Source organism: Mchenga conophoros, linkage group LG10 (genome assembly GCF_057382185.1).
Source record: "Mchenga conophoros isolate Kocher_MC1m ecotype Shallow Benthic linkage group LG10, M_conophoros_male_GT1.1, whole genome shotgun sequence".
Taxonomy (NCBI): Eukaryota; Metazoa; Chordata; class Actinopteri; order Cichliformes; family Cichlidae; genus Mchenga; species Mchenga conophoros.
The window spans coordinates 26,322,969-26,336,762 of record NC_140535.1 but is presented as its reverse complement, the minus strand read 5'-3'; the positions used below and the strand labels follow the sequence as shown (position 1 = coordinate 26,336,762).

At 38.7% G+C, this 13,794-nt stretch overlaps 2 protein-coding genes across 3 annotated transcripts; both read right to left on the bottom strand.

Annotated features, from left to right (window-relative positions):
* Nucleotides 1–5,606: 5,606 nt before the first annotated feature.
* On the bottom strand, nucleotides 5,607–13,557 carry LOC146566053 (uncharacterized). Of its 2 annotated transcripts, XM_085289589.1 has the most exons (7): nucleotides 13,476–13,557; nucleotides 10,805–10,864; nucleotides 9,932–10,064; nucleotides 8,475–8,692; nucleotides 7,298–8,373; nucleotides 7,016–7,184; nucleotides 5,607–6,498 (listed from the first exon to the last, which is right to left on the bottom strand). In XM_085289589.1, the coding sequence occupies exons 5-7, from the start codon at nucleotides 7,425–7,427 to the stop codon at nucleotides 6,372–6,374; spliced, it is 426 nt and encodes a 141-aa protein (XP_085145715.1). In that variant the 5' UTR covers nucleotides 7,428–8,373; nucleotides 8,475–8,692; nucleotides 9,932–10,064; nucleotides 10,805–10,864; nucleotides 13,476–13,557; the 3' UTR covers nucleotides 5,607–6,371. The 2 variants fall into 2 exon arrangements, with proteins under 2 accessions (XP_085145715.1, XP_085145716.1); XM_085289590.1 differs by lacking the exons at nucleotides 10,805–10,864; nucleotides 13,476–13,557 and having other exon boundaries at nucleotides 9,932–10,173.
* LOC146566054 (uncharacterized) lies at nucleotides 8,253–12,533 on the bottom strand. The gene is made up of 3 exons (XM_085290189.1): nucleotides 10,805–12,533; nucleotides 10,065–10,261; nucleotides 8,253–8,373 (listed from the first exon to the last, which is right to left on the bottom strand). Exons 1-3 carry the CDS (start codon nucleotides 11,471–11,473, stop codon nucleotides 8,253–8,255), a joined length of 987 nt encoding a protein of 328 aa, XP_085146315.1. The 5' UTR covers nucleotides 11,474–12,533.
* Nucleotides 13,558–13,794: the final 237 nt, after the last annotated feature.

Sequence of the window (13,794 nt, the reverse complement as noted above, 5' to 3'; positions counted from 1 at the left end):
CAATTAACTGACCTATAGCAGTAATTAACCACTAAAATCAGATGAGGCGAGTGGGGCAGGCTTATTAAAAAATATGAATTTGTGTATTTACTACACCGGTGCATAAAAAGCTAAGTGCTCGTTTACGAGCATTAGAAATGGCTCCATAAAGGTCTTCCCTTATTTACATGGAGCTTATTACTCAGCAAAATTCTGCATTTCTTCAGCAAGTCCTACACATGAATGGAAAGATGAACATGAACTCAGGAACAAATTTAATGCTCTGATGTTTTTACAGATTCAAAAACGGCAGAAGAATAATCAGCTTCCACTCATGTACTGTTAGTTGTCCTTAACAGGACTTGTTAAAAGCATAAAGGCATCAGGTTTTGCTGAATATGGTTCAGAATATGAAAAATATGTCACCCTTGACAGTTTACAACTGAGGAATCTGGCCAAGCATCTGATGAGTGTAATGTAATATTGATTAGCGTTCTCAGCAAATATTATTACAGTAGAGCATTTACTGACTCTTCCACAATAAAAAACTTAATAACAGGATTTCCTCAAATGTCTAAGCATGGAACTGATACAATAAATCTATTTTTTATATCTATTTTTATGAATAAATACACAGAATTTCTCCCTTTGAGACTTTATCCTACACTAACAACTACTGATGTCTTAACTCTGACTCCTGGCCAGGTGCCATCCACTCGGTTACATTACGTTAAGCTCATTCAAAACCTTAAAAACCCTGAAAGATAATTTTCTAATAGTTTACTACAAGTGACCTATTTCGCATCATAAACAATCACATGAAACTTTATTTCATGAATGATATATTGATTATTGCATCTTTAATGGGTCAATATATTGCACCAAACCACAGCTACACTAATTGTTATATGCATTTTATTTTGTAGTCTAATAAAAGGAATTTGATCAATTAAAGGTTAAAGGTGTCATGGTCCTGGGTCTTTTGACTCAGTGTTTTGAGTTTCTTGTGTTTTTTGTCATTTTGTATTATGTTAGTTTACTTTGTTATTCTAGGGTTGATTCTATGGTTCCTAGGTTATTCTGTTCAGTACGGTTTATTAGATTTGTGTCTTTGCCCTCTGGCTCCCCCTGGGTGTCTGTGTTTATACAGTGGTGTGAATCCTTCTGTCTTGTTTCCCCCTCCTCGTGTTTTATTCCATCATGTTTATCCATGTTTTCCCAGCCTGTCATGTCTACTCTCTCCCTCGTGTTCCCTCGCTCCCTCTCGTCTGCCTCGCCTCCACTCTTGCATCATGTTTCCTGTTTTATTGTGAAGGTCCTGTGTTTTCATGTTCATTCTGTTCAGTCTAGCTTCCCCTGTCTCGTTACCATTATTCGTGACAGCTGTGTTCCCCGTGTGCTCCCATGTCCCTTGTTATCTTTCTGTGTATTTATGTCAGCGTCTCCCTCAGCTCCGTGTCGCGTCTTCCCTCTTAGCTGTGTGTCTCTCCCAGTTTAGCTTTGTATCGCCTTTTCCGTTCAGCAAATAAAGCTGGTTTTTGAGTTTACGTCCTGTTTCCGAGAGTTTGCATTTGGCTCCTTCTCCTGCCTGCACACAGCCAGTTCATGACAAAAGGTTTACTTAGTATATAACAAAAAAAAAAAAAAATCATATTTCTAAACAGTTTCTATATGGAAGCCGACCTCGATAGAATCAGTGTGGTTCAAATGGTTTGACTTAATTTTTAAATCCCCCAAAAACCAAACTAAAGTTTTCCATTTTCAACATTTTGGCCTAAAACATCATTCTCATGAGTCAGGCACAGTCAGTTCTTTAGTCAGGGCCCAGGTTGAACTTGAAAGTGCCCTGGATTACTCCCTCACCCCCGCCCATATGCACATACAAACACGCCAGCTCTTAATGCTGTCACATATAAGCATAATGGATGGATGCTCTAAAATGCTGTCATACTAATACAGTGCTATTTTAAGAGCAAGTGACAGGTTTGCTGTCAGAAGGCTACCACTGTGAAGATACCATGATAGATTTAAGCTGCAGTCAGTGTTTCATGATGAATGAATGTATCTGAATAGGGTGTATAATCCATGCAGGAAATAAGATAAGGTAATGCCACTGCAGATTTAATGACTTTAACCTTGAAACTTGAAGCCTTTATAGTTATTGCAAGTCTCTAAATATTAAATTAAACTATATTAAATTATTATAATCATTGGTTATAGACTGTATGTGATACCTTTTTAAAACAATATACTGTTCAGTTCTTACATGTTTATTAGACCACCTCTAAGGAAAAGAAAACACATATTAGAAATCTGTCAAAAACCTGTGAACTCCCCTAACACCTGGTGTATCATATTCAATATATGCAGTGTTGTGAGTTCTTTCTGTGTGATCATTGTAATTTTTTTCCTTCAGAAAAATTTGATAATTTGCCAATACATTTATAAGTGACAAACTGCAAAAGAATTAATTATGAAATAAATAATAATGCCAGATGCAGTAAATATGATACAAATTAAAACTCTCAAATGAAAATTAATATTTAATTAAGTTTTCTTATTTGACAGAAGGTTCAATAAACACTCCATAAAAAAATAAAAATACAGAAATAGACATTTCTGGCAATTATTTTAAGGTTCAGGATTTAAAGGGTTCATCCTGAAGTATACTGAAGTCATGTTTATATGGCCAAATTTGAGCCGTCACACTGGATGTCTCTGAGAAGTCAGAAATTAATCCATCGTGATATTCAACCACAAAGTATTGCTCCTGTTCAGGAAAGCAAGTAAAGAACTCCAATTTTAAATCTTTTTCAAAAAATAATGCATGTTAATAGTTTTTCCTGCTAAAACACTACATTTGAATATTCATGGATAACAACACTAACATAGCTTAGCATTAAAAATATTTTGATTCAGGAGTTTCCATATACTGGTGTATTAACCGTTGCAGAAACAGAAAAAAAAATAATTAGTATTACTACTGTTAAAGTAGGCAAGCTGTGAGAAAAAAAACTTAGACTGAATGGTGGTCTAAGAAATGTGCTAAGCTAAGAATTTTTTAAAAAAGTATGTCAAATACATTTCTAGATCTGTCCTGAAGTATAGACCACTATTCCTGGGATGGGTGTTGCTGGTTCACAAGCTTTTCCCTATCACTTGTCATCAACTCTGTGTCAGTTTTTAATTTGCAAGTAAATTTTTAAACCTTATCAACAAACAAAAAGAAAAGGAATGTGTCAGTTCTTTTATTTGAATTTAAATATCTGTAATGTTTACAACTAAACCTCTTGCTTTGCAGCATAAAAATGATGACAATAATGCAAACCATTACTGTATATACTTTGATTATATTGTTTTGCTCTACAGTGAGAAGCATGCATATCCAAGTAATGAAAGTGTTGATAGTGCTACAATCTGTGTTTCAAAGCTCATTTTATGCACTACCACCTGTTTCAGGACAGAGGTTATGGCCCAGCACTCTTGAAAGCATTACTCCACTTCACATTGACCTCAAAGGGGCAGAGAACATCATTAAAAGACACGAGAGAAAGCCAGTGGTCAAAGGTTTCATTTTTGGCAAACAGTGTGACCTAGAGGGTCAATGTTTTGCATGGCTAAACTCGACTTTCTTGTTTTGGACAAGGAAAGTCGCACTCTTGGCTGCACAGAAGGTGCCGCAATGCAACCTTAAACCATCAAGACCATTATGAGTAGCTAGATTCCATGAGGTCATCCATTAGACCTACAACGAGCATGTAATTCACATCCTTTGTTTTTTCATTGAGTCAGCTGTGTGACCTTGTGGTAACGCTTATGAAACTTTTTGAAAGAAAGAAAGTTTATCAACATGAAGTGACTTGTTAATGCTCCTACTTACCCATTTATGCCACTGGTGAACCAAAACAGGTTCTCATTTACCAGTTAAACAACACAGATCAGCTTAAAATATACTATTTGCACTGTCTGTCTGCACTCTATATGGACGTCTTCACCTTCCTGCAAAGCTTCCTGGCTTAAGAACTGTAAAATATTATTACCTCCAAAAATCATTTGCTATTAGCTGACAATGACAAGCAGTAGAGGGAGTTGTCACATCATTCCTTTATGAAAAGAAGCAATAAAACACTATAAAAAACACCTCAGTACACATAAAACTATATTATTGGAAAATATGTAATGTTTAAAGTATCAGAATTAAAAATCATTATTCTACAGAACAATGTTCCCCATTAATGTTACATATATCAATATTACTGCTGCAGATGTTTAAGATTGAGCTAATTTTAAATGGTTTATATTCTCTTTTAATATCCTTTTAATCCAGCATTATTATTATCCAGATTTTAAAAACTAAAATTAATTTGAAAGAAAACAAAAATCTATGTACTGAACGCAAGAAGCTGAGCCAGCTACACGTTACCATCTCACAGACTGCCCAGTAGGCCCCGATGGCCTCCCTTTATATCCCATTGCCCCTCCCACTAGGCATAATAGTCATCCCTCTATCATTGTTTATTTTCTGCATTACATTCTCTGTTTCTGTAAGGGGCACACTTTTTTTTTTGATAGAAATGTCCACATTTGACTCAACAGTGCTGACAGATAGATTCCCAGGGTTTTACAGGTAGAACAGGCCTCTAGGGGAATCAGCCCAGCGATGCTGAATGCATCACTCAGCTTCCTCTTCTCCTCTCTCAGTAGGATAGCTATGGCTCATTCACCTAGTTAAGAATTTAGGGCACAGAGAGAAATGAAAGGAGAGCAAGCTGGAAATGTACTTTGTTGACATATACAAAGAACTGCAATACAAAATGCAGCCGGGCAAAAGAAAAAAGAATGAATAATCTTGGATATCAACTTTCTCCATTAACAGGACGGATAACCACACCGCTCACTGCCAATCAATGCGTATAAATCTTATTCCCTACCATTCAACCTGAAGTGTGCCATCTTAACCTGCTTCATCCTTCATAGACAGATGGTCAACAAAACCAATTAACCTTTTTTTCTCCTCTTCGTCTCATCTGTACCACTATTCACTTCTCCATTCAGGCCTGCCCATGGGAGAAGAGGCGGGCACAACCTGAGCTTTTCATCAAGAAAAGACACGCTCCCAACTGCATGGTGAGCTTGAATTACAGAGGAAAGTCAAACTGCACAATGTCCTCTAGAGTTATTTGGACTCCTTGGAGGGAAAAAAAAAAGCCAAACAACAAAGAAGAAGTGAAATGAGCAACAGCTCTTTCGGTGTTGAATGTGAGAACAGTAAGTTGAAAATAACATTAAAGATGTGTCCTCTAGCTTTCTTTAAAGCCAGTAGAGACAGTGTAAGAAAACAATACCCTTTTACTTAAATGCCCATGACGGATATACACTGTAAAAAAAACGTGCTGTTTTTACAGGAAAACCCTGGCAGCTGGGGTTACCAGGGACTTCCTGTAAAAACGCTTTACAGATGCAACTTGTAAATTGATTTACAGTGAATGAATCTCAGATTAAAACTGTTAAATCTACAGGAAAAAGAAGTTAATTTCACACATAGATGTAAAAGATACAGGAAATAGTGTATTTATATATCACAAGTAATAAATGCTTTTTGTGGATCCATAAACTGCAAAATTAACAGGGAAATATCGTACAAAGAACTAATTTAAAATGGTAGAACTACAGTGAAACTGTGCATATTAAATGGAGCTGCTCTGTAAATTATACATAAAATCTATGCTGAATATTATATGTTTTAATGTAAAATTTTAACCATAACCCAGCAAATTTCTTACTGCTACGCCTACACCCAAACATGCAAAAATACATCTTGAGAAAACACAAGAGAGGAAAATATCACTTTTGGGAAATTTATTTTGCAGCCACATTAGCAAAATGACAGCAAATGGATCCATTTTTCCAACTAACACAATATGCAAGGCACACAGCAACTACACAATTCAATCAAAATATAGGCTATAAAAGCTGTGGAACATTCCTGCAAAGCAAGAACCATGTTCATGAAACAAGCATTTGTTAGACCCTCCACCAGAAAAAGTTAACTAACCTGTTAAGACTTTAAAACAAAAAACACATATTGTGTCAAAAATGATCATAATCACCGTGCAACGCAACACGCACCCTGCTGTCACCACAACCATGGCCCTGGTCAGAAAACATCAGCAAAACCACGTGGTGAAACAAACCTACATGTGGTCTAGAAACACTGCAGTAGCAGCATGTTGTTTTTTTCTTTTCTTATGTAAATAAAGAACATTCCTACAAAGAAAGAACATCTTCATGAATTGGCTTCATGCATTCGACCAGTAAAAGGTTCCAGTACACATTGTGGAACAAAATTAACAAAGTAAAACTAACAGTCCACAGAGAGTCAAGATTTAGGCTTAGCGCCACTCGTGGTCGGCGAGATCCTGAATCAGGGTGAGGACTCGAGGGTTCACACTGAGACGACGCTTTGAGTTTTTGTTCTCTACTTTGGTTCCTTTTTCTGGGTTTATGGAGAAGAAACACCTGTAGAATAACAATCATATAAAAGTTTATTAAGCATTTTTATAATTGATCAGTTAAAATACACGTACAAAGTAAGTAAAAATTAAGTATATACATATATATACACAGTCATGGCCATGACCACGTTCAAGACAAAGTATAACCAAAATGCTGTGGGGAAGTGAACAATGCATGGTCAAAAGTATTGGCACCCTTCACGAGTGTCTTCTGCAGTGATATGTCACACTTTAGCATTGTTAAAATCCAAAGCAAAGGTTATAGGTAGTCAGACGTCAGTTGACGCTTGGTCTAGCCCTGAGTCTCGGCCAGGCTTGGACCCGGATTCAGACTGTTAATGTATTTAAAAAAAAACAAACAAACAAAAAAAAACAACAACAAAAAACAGAAAAAAAACAACTGAAACCGGCTCCAAAGCCGACCGAGACTCAGAGCCAGACCTGGACTCGAACCACATCAAAGCCAGACTCCAGATCCCAGAGTCTCAGTTATGAGAAATAACAAAGCCATATTTGTTCACCTCTGAAGAAACTCTAAAGTGGAAGCCAGCTCAGATGGATAATGGATGTTGAAATTGTAGTAGCTCCCGAACATGAGGCACAGTGCAGAAATGAAGGAGGATATGTTTGTGCTGACGAGGTTCCGATCAACACTCAGCATGTATCTTCTTGAGGAATAGCAGGACTGTCCTGTGAACAAATTATTTAACAGGTTATATCAATAAACACGGCAGTCACATGACATTCTATAAAAAGTGCACTTAAAAAAAAAAGAAAAAGAGAGAGCTATGAAACAGACTTACCACACACGATAATAGTGGGTGTCAGAGGCACTTGCTCCAGTTGTACCTCATCTGCCAGACATGTATCTTCAACACAGAGAAGCATGGACTCCTCCTTCTCTTCAAAGTAGCTGAGCAGAAGCAGGACCATCTCTTTCACATCATCTGACAGCCACTCTGTGGTCCCCGCATCCTCTGAAGCCTTGCATAAGTCTGAAGGAACACCTTGCTTTTGCTGACAGCAACTGTGGTCAAGTAGTCCAGTAGCCTTTTCCCCTTCAAATCCAAATTACGTGTGAATGTCTCTTTGAGGTCAATCCCAGTAAGTTCCTTGAAGTGGACAGACATGCCAAGTTCATCAAACCAAAACGGCCACTCCTCCCTAAGGCATTTGATACTTTTCCCCTGATTGACATGCAGACGTTGTGTGTAGTAAGTGGACTTCATTAGACTTTTTACCTCTTCTGGATTGGTGTCAGCTTGCTGGAACATCACCTTGAGTTTTTCCATCTTTTGCTGTTGGCTCTCTGGAGTTTCTTCAAGAGGCAGAAATTCTACATTCCATTTAATGCACCCGTATGTATCCTGCATGGCTGCTCTTTCTTCTAAAGGGATCTCGTCTGTGTGGTCTGAGTCAGTCTGATGTTTTCTTTTTCTTATTTTGGGTGTTGAAGTGCACCTTACATTTTCAATTCTGTTCTGCAACTGTTTGACAAGTGAAAGGTAGCCTGCGCCAACAATCTCACCCTCTATTAAATCTTGCAGAGAATTGGGATATTTTGCCACCATTTTTCTTGCAACGTCAATTGAATGTTTTCTACCTACATGAGGGCATTTTTCCATCATCTCAGTCACAACAATCCGGACCATTTGCCTCCTCAGTTTTGGGCGAGGCCTTTTCCCCCTCTCAAGAAAATGCATCACTTCTGCAGGAAGTTTACTCCATGGAATTTCAAAGTTGTCATCCCATTGTGTGTCACATCCTGGGCTGCTGGAAGAGGTCGACGATAGACTTTGGGGTGAAAGTGAGAGCAATGACAGCGACTGGGTTGATGAGGCTTCCACAGATGATAGCGAGCTGTTCTCTGGAGTTTGGTCTTTAAATTACAAAACAAATACAATTATGATTCACACTGTATGTCTGTTCATGACCATCTCTGCTTTTGAGTTTGAATAGTTGTTTGTTGTTTTTACTTACATTTCTGTTTCCAAGCAGAAAGAAGCTTTCTTGCTTGTACAGGTCTTAATGCTGTCATCAAATCTGCCTCCGTTACGAAGCGTAGATCATCACTTGTCTCAACTCCAATGGACTGCAAGTGCTCCTCCAGGATGTTTTTGTTCACAGCTTGAAGTTCTGGTAGGACTTCCGTGATGGCGACATCTAGGAAGGTTCGCTCTGAGTCACTCATACTTGCACTGAAGAAGAAATGCCACATCCAAACAAAATAGAAAATCACATACAGTTCATACACTTGATGGAGCAGGGTGTGGATTACGTGACACTTATATTAATGTTAAACTATTTACAGTGAGAAGTGAGCTATTAGTTGGACATTATTTTGCCACAATACTATGCTTTAGTGGAATGACTCTGTATTCTTGAAGAATGTATGATACCAAAGGATAGAAATCAGGCAGGTCATTAATGTTGATACACTGTAACCCAAGACTGTCCTTTGTCACAGAATACAGATGGTATTCTGAGAGGAAGATGCCTTTGTGGATATCCATTAGAACATACACAGATGTGTCATTTTGAATCAAGATGAGTAGAAGTTCACCAAACTCCATACACTCGTCATTTCTGTACACAAGAAACTGTCCCTTTTTATATGCAGTGCCCTTGTACTGAATGTCTGTGGTAACTGTGGTATTGCTTTCTGAAAAAGCTAACTCCCTGACCGCATGCTGAATAGTGTCACTGTAGAGGTTGGGATAAAACGCACAGCTCTCCTTGACTTGCAGCAGTTCACGGCATTCTTGCCCTGCTAAAAGATAAGCCTGATACATCTGATGACGTGTTGACAAAGTTTGACAAATATTTTTGAAGCTTTTCAAGTGTCTGGCACATCTTTTGAAGTAACTGTGTTTACATTCAAACCTAAGCGTCCATAACCTCATCAATGGACCAAATTTCAACAACAGTGCTGAATAATGGCGCAAATAGTGGTGCTTGGGTTTTAGTTTAATTCCAGGAAACAACATCTCTCTCATCTCCAAATATTCTTGGATCAAAATGTCAGCGAATGCTATCTGGGACAAGGAAATGCTCTGAGCACAAATAAGATCCACAATGTCTTTCAACTGGAGAGCTAACTGCCATACTTCATCCTCATGGTTTTGTACTTTGTCACCAATCAAAACTGGCAGCAATCTCAAAAGGTTCCAGTTTTGAACGGCTTGCCCTGATAATTTGGATCCGTCAGGTTTGACAGTACATGGCTTTGTAAGTGCTTCGGATCCTTTATATTTAAACTGTTTAATGCGTCTGTTTAAAAGGGAGTATGTGAACCATTTTTTATTTTTTATAATGTTCTTCAGGTACAGTGCTAGATCATATGACACAACTCCTTCAAAGAGGTCATGACCTAGACAAGGTGGGAGACCAGGCTGGGATACGTGAAAAGACTGAAGGGTATTGAAGATGGAGTTTACCTTTATTCCTCTGACGTCTTGGATAGTTTCAGACTGGAGATCAGCAACAGCCGCGTCATATGTCTCTGGAGTGCGTGGAGGACCACAGGCATTCGGATCAGCATAAAACTCACTTCGTGTTACTTCACAGTACCTGCAAAAATATTGAGAGCAGCTGAAGTTTTCTGTAAACCCTCCTATGCAATGAGAACCCAAGTTGTCCCCAGCAATACAGTAAAGACCCCCTTTTACAGTTTCTCCATCTACATCTATTCCATCTGTCTCCAAAGATTTCAGATCTGCCAACAACTCTGAGAAAACTTTGGCTATTCCAAAACGCTTGAAGTCATTCTCAACACACAACAAGACTAAAAACATGTTATCTGTATTTGAACGCAAATGAATGGGTAAATTTGCTAATGACAGATAGACTGCAAGAAGTTTGTGCGTCTTTTTAGCAGAACCCAGGGGATTCACTACCTCAAATGAATCTTGGTACAAAATCAGTTTGAGGCTTTCAGGGTTTTCATTAAAGAACTGGTGACATTTGAAAATTTTGCCATCATATAAATCCTTAAAAATTTCTACATCAGGACCCCCAAACTGTTGTGACTGTGTATTCCTCCATAACTGTGACTCTAAAAAGCTCTTCAGGGTTTCTCCAACTGGTATGTAGTAAGCACATTTTTCTGTCATGTTTTCATCCATTCCCAATGGCACTTTCTTGGGTTCTGTGTATTTAAACATTTTTTTGAATGTTTGATTTCTGGTGTGTGTTGTTCCTAGTTGTCCCTGATGGCAAGCAGAGAACAAATCTGACTCTTTAATGCAGTCACAGATTTTAGTGACTGCTTCATCTGATAGGTTCATTTCATTTTTTAGTAAACAACTTACCTTATTAATTGTGTAGGCTTGACCCAATTCGTGCACATTCTGCATTTCCTCAGCAATACTCTGTATAGTAGAGGCAGGAATCAGCAGCTGTCCTTGCAGTTTAAGGTAAAAGAGACACATGTTTCTGAGATAAGAATGACTATCCTTCTCTGGCATATCACTGGCTGAACTAGCAGATGCCATGGTTTCATGTGTGTTTTCTGAATATTCTGTACTGTCATTTGGGGGCTGAGGACGAGATTTCTTGTACATGTCATCAATACCATCTGGAGAACAAGCTTTATGCTTCCTACACATGTGAGAAGTAAATGATGACTTTTTTGTAAACATATGCTTACAACCACTTACTGGACATGACACAGACCTGCCCTCTGCAATATGATCGTTTAAGTGAGACACTAGCTCTTTCACTGTTTGAAAATGGCGGGCACATAATGAAACCGCACATTTTAAATCTGCAACAAGAGCTTTAGGAGTAGCTTGAAGTGCAGGTGCATTGTGCACACGATAAAAATGCCCCTTGAAAGCAGAGTACGTGGTGAATGTTTGGCTGCAATTGGCGCCAACACATTTAAAAATACAACAAGGCTCATTCTTATGCACTCTGCAATGTAGTACATAGCCTCTTAATGTGACCAATACCTTTTTACAAAAGACGCAGATGATCATTTTTAGTATTTCAAAAGTTTGCCTGTGCTTTTCAGCTGAACTAGCATGCTAGCGCTAGGTTATGAGCATTGGTCTAAATATCAACTGGTAGTGATGGCCCGCTTGAAGCTGACGCTCCGGAGCGTGTGTCGAAAAAAACAACACACTGGTTCAGAAGCACTGTGTTGAGGCTTGCTTCGTTTGGCAAAAGTCACGTGACCAGTGACGTCCGAAGCTTCATTACGCACGTAACTGCTTCGGTACCTGATTCAAACAGATATAAGGAAGTGAATCATCCACGGGATTCGTGGAGTGTGTTGATGGTGACAGATAGCGACGAGGTGATCATTCCACTGACAGATATGGAGCCAGCGAGGAAGAGAGGACGTTCTGGCGTGTGGGAATATTTTGAGTTGATTTTGCTCAATTCATTTTATCTGCCGAAGTGAAAAACTTGAAATGTCCAAAATCATGTTTTCATAATGTAAATATCATTACAGCATATGACTTTAGGAACACTTCCATGTGAATTAAAGCTGATGAAGACTACAAAAATGTATTTGACACTATACGTACATTACATTGCTACACAGTTTAGAAAATCATTTTGTTTATTGTTTTTAGGTGATAGTCTGCAGGACCCAGGAATACCTGCATATCTACCAACTTGCAGTGTAGTTCCTGCACTCCACAGCCTCTTCTGTTCCATGCAAGTGGATTTTCTCCAGGGCAGGAGAAACTATTTCTAAGAAAAGAAACAGACTCAGCCAGCGCACAGTAACACTAATCCTCTTGTTAACTGTAAATAACAAAAGGGCTACCTTACATTGATCATGTTTTTACTTTGCAAGTTCTTGATTAGGGATGGGTTTTGATTATCGCTTTTCTGATTACAATCCATGCTAAATTGAATAAAGTGATATTGATTCATTAAAATCCCGTGTCGATTTGTAAATTAACGTTATTATGCCTGAAACGCCAGCATCTCAGGTTAAACCTCACAACATGTCGTCAAACACCATACAGCTAAAACAGTAACTGGGAGCAGGTTTACGGATTCTGCATACAAACGTGAACACAGAGCGCGGACCCGACGCGTCAGAATCAGATTTTGATGTGTCGTCGGGTCCGCGCTGTGTTTGCCTCTTTTTTTTTCGCTGGCTTCTGCAGCTGCAGGTTTCATAACTCTCTGTTTACATCTCTAATTAAGTCTAACATGTGTCAGCTTTCTTTTAATAGATACGAAATTATGGATATATACTGTTAAATGATCAGACTTGTAATATTTCTGACTGAGGCAAAACTTTCCAGATTCCAATCAAATTGAATCGGATCCTGTATCGAATCAAAATGATTCTACAAATCAGTGACGATGCAGCCGTACTCAGCTCCCTAAGCATTTTCCCTTTCCAGTTCACAATCAATCCCACCCCTAGGTCAAAAATATGTATAGGACAATTGGCCTAATCTAATATTTTGTATGAACCTGTCCAGCTGTCCAGTGATTAAACGACAAGTAGATGGAGGCAGGACTTCACAGCAGGGGCATACTCCATAATGTGCTGTGCATTCTCATATGTATATTATATATATTGCTCACTTATTGTATTTACCAACATCAAGGAGTTATGAGCAAAGAAAGGCCACCATAGTGCATGTTTAAATAGGGAAAGTTTATTGATCAAAATGTATTACGCAAATACGCATTACATTTTTTTCAGCCCCCCAATCGAGAAAACAAAACCAATTACATGTTCAAAGCAACGGAACGGTGGCCCAATATCAGAGAGAACTCCACTCTTGAGTGAGCAGTGATAATTGAGCAGTCCGTTTTATTTTGCAGATTCAAGCTGCTCTTCAAAATTTTCACCACCAGATGTCACCGGAGAGGACTGTGTTGAAAAGCTTCGAGTAATGAACCGTTTTTCAATACAAGCTTCAGTGCTTCGGAAAGCTTCATTTGGCCATCACTATCAACTGGTGCTTTTATCTCGAAAAAACGTCGCCAAGATATTGAACTTACCGTGCAGACTTTCTGACGAACAAACACAGATCCTCAAAAAACACTTGAAATCGTATGTTTGTAATTTGTCCTAACAACGTAGTTGCTGAAAGTTCGACGTTTTCTTCTCTAGTGCTGGCTCGTTAGCTAAGTTCGTGAACTAGGCGCTCTTCTCCTCCCGCCCTCACGTCATTATCCAATCAGAGACGAGCTTCAGATGCACATTCAAAATTAGGCGCGCTCAGTGCAACGTGAGTGGCCTGAAGTAGCTTACAGCTCTGTGGAGATGAGGCACCATAGAGATCCTATGGGAGGCACTGTAAGTTTGTTTAGCCTGTAA